This window comes from Apis dorsata, unplaced genomic scaffold, assembly GCF_000469605.1.
Source record: "Apis dorsata unplaced genomic scaffold, Apis dorsata 1.3 scaffold_355, whole genome shotgun sequence".
Taxonomy (NCBI): Eukaryota; Metazoa; Arthropoda; class Insecta; order Hymenoptera; family Apidae; genus Apis; species Apis dorsata.
The window spans coordinates 26,587-29,230 of record NW_006263621.1 but is presented as its reverse complement, the minus strand read 5'-3'; the positions used below and the strand labels follow the sequence as shown (position 1 = coordinate 29,230).

General features: G+C 43.5%; 1 protein-coding gene across 1 annotated transcript in view; it reads right to left on the bottom strand.

Moving 5' to 3' along the window:
* LOC102681428 (nuclear factor 1 C-type) overlaps positions 1 to 2,644 on the bottom strand; it is a gene marked incomplete at its 5' end in the record, with an annotated part of 18,130 nt that overhangs the window by 2,261 nt on the left and 13,225 nt on the right. The window contains one exon of the mRNA XM_031511845.1: positions 2,047 to 2,187. Coding sequence (XP_031367705.1) covers positions 2,047 to 2,187 — 141 coding nt within the window. The remainder of the gene's footprint in view (positions 1 to 2,046; positions 2,188 to 2,644) is intronic.

Below are 2,644 nucleotides of genomic sequence, written 5' to 3'. Positions count from 1 at the left end.
CTCCTCTCCCCGACCTCGTACGTTTCTTCATCTCTTCGTTCAACTCCTCCTCCCATTCCTAATTGAATATACTTTGTGTACTTCTTCTTCCTTCCTGCGATTTCGAGAGGGGTTGCAAGGGGTTGCAAGGGGTGCGGGACGTAGGGAGTGCAATTTTTTGTAAATTCCGTTCGACCGGGTTCGAAGAGAAAAATTAGGATTAGAAATATTTTTACGGATTATTCTCAGATCTATCTAATCGTGCTTTCTTTCTTTTTTCTTTTTCTTTTGTCTCTTTTCAAAAGGAAATCGTGGAAAAGGATGTTCGATACCTTCTTTCCGAGTCCGTTGATTTCGCGTATCGTGTATACGTACGCGGGAGGAGGGACGGTTATCGTTTGATCGATGAGGGATTGGAGGAAAAGGGTGAAAAAAGGGAGGGGAGAAAAAGAATCGAGAATGGAAAGAAAATAGAAAAAGGCAGGTATATATATGGAGAGAGAGAGAGAGAGAGAGAGAGAGAGGGAGAGAGAGAGAGGGAGAGAGAGAGAGGGAGAGAGAGAGAGAGAGGGAGAGGAAATGATCTATAGAACGCTGAGCAAAGTAGATCCCGATAACAAAGGACCGTGCGATAAGCCGACAGGATGAGATTGGAGAAAGAGAGAAAGAGAGAAAAAGGAAAAAAAGGAATCCCGAACCATTGGGAATTTGTTACTCGAGCCTGCGAGTAAGGTGAATTCGATTCAATTCTGGCAACCTTCTTGGGTGAAACGTTACACGTTACGAATTTATTATTATCGTTGTTGTTGTTGCTGTAGAGAGACGAAAGTATATACACGTGTATTTTCTTTTTTTCTCTCTCTCTTCATAAAATGTACACAGTTAATAATAAATTTTTCATATATATTTCGACGTCTATATACTTTATATTTTGTCATCAATATACAACTAACTATAAATCTATCTATCCGTTTTAACTTCGTTCAATCTTACCTTTCATTGTTTCAACATCTTACTATATATTCTCGTCGAAATATACGTTGTCGTCCGAACGGATTTAATAACGGGACGATCGAACCACCCCGTTCTACTCGTCATAAGAACGAAGTTGGAAACGCCTTTATTAGAATACGCGTATCGTGCATTTTTACGGGAGGCGCGTAACCGTTGATTCCGCATAGTTGGTAGCCGGTGTCCTCGAACGGTTTAATTTTAGTGGGCGCGTAGAAAAACGATATAAAAATACCGTGTGAAATCGCGGTTTCGCAAACGCGGCGACGGACACGAGAGTGTGGGTGCGCGTGGCGGCGGGCAGGGAGGGGGTGAAGGGGTGCATCGTACCGTGACGCAATGGCGACCGATTGCACCGCGGCGCGCGGACTCTATTCTGAAAAGGAGCGGGACGCGTCTCGATCTGTGCACTATCCCACGCACGCGGAATTTCGCCGTCAATTTCGCCAATTTTCTTTTCATCTTACATGACACTTTCGTTCGAGTCACGATGTTCAGATATTTCCAATTGAAGACTCGAAACTTGAAATTCCTTGATTCCTTTTCGATGTCTTCGAATTTAATTTAACGCAACGCTTTCGATTTAAAAGTGTCTTGCAAGAAAAATTTTTAATCCCCTCGAATCGTAACGATTATACTTCGATTACAGGCGCTTCGAATCTCCGAAACCTTCCAATTCCAGTTAACCTAAATTACTAATTCATTGCTACTAATCTAAAAAAATCTTTATTAATCTCTCTCTCTTGCTCCTTCAACCTCGAATCTCAACTGACCACGGATAAATACCTAGATACGTACGTATCTAGCTACGTCTCTCTCGCATGACGTCGTTCACGTGTGCCATCGCTCGGGAAAAAAAAGAAAGAAAGAAAGAAAGAAAGAAAGAAAGGAAGGAAGAGAAGGACGGAGAAGGAGTGCGAGCCGGAGAAAGAGAGAGAAAAAGAGATAGAGAAGGACCGGGTGACAGCGCCGTGCATCCACACTAAAAATAAGGACGAAACGTAGAAAGAGAAAGATAGAGAAAGAGAAAGAGAGAGAGAGAGTTTTGAAACTTACTGAAGCTAGCCGCTGGCTGAGCATGATCCGCGGCCGTGGCTGCGGACGGAGGGGTGTAGCTGCTGCAGTAGTACGGCGGGTGCTCTATTTTGATCGCGTTTATTTGAGGCTGCATGTCGCTGAGGTCATGCAGTATGGACGCTGAAACCAGACACACATTAGCGGTTACGGATCCTCGCGCGTTCGTACGTCATCCGTTTTTCTCCTCCTCGCCCGAGTCTGAGTTTGAGTCGTCGTCTTCGTCGTCGTCGTCGTTTTCGTCCTCTTGCGGTCTCGATTCCCCGAGGAAATCGCACTTCCGCGCGTTTTCCTCCTTCGAGAACCTTCCCCCCCCCCCCCCCCTTCGAAAAAAAATTTTTTTTTTTTTTTTTTTTTTTTTCCCTCCTCACGAATCTTTTTTATATAAGATATAAAAGTAGTAGATGGTAATCGATTTATCCCACGAGTTTTCTTATTACATTCCTCAGAGATTCTTCACTCACGTTTTCAATATTTTCGATTCGCTTCGAATTTTTTAAATTTTCATGATTATACATGCCCTCCCTTTCTCGTCTCGAAACTATCGAAACCATAAGTAAACGCGAAGGGGATCGATTCC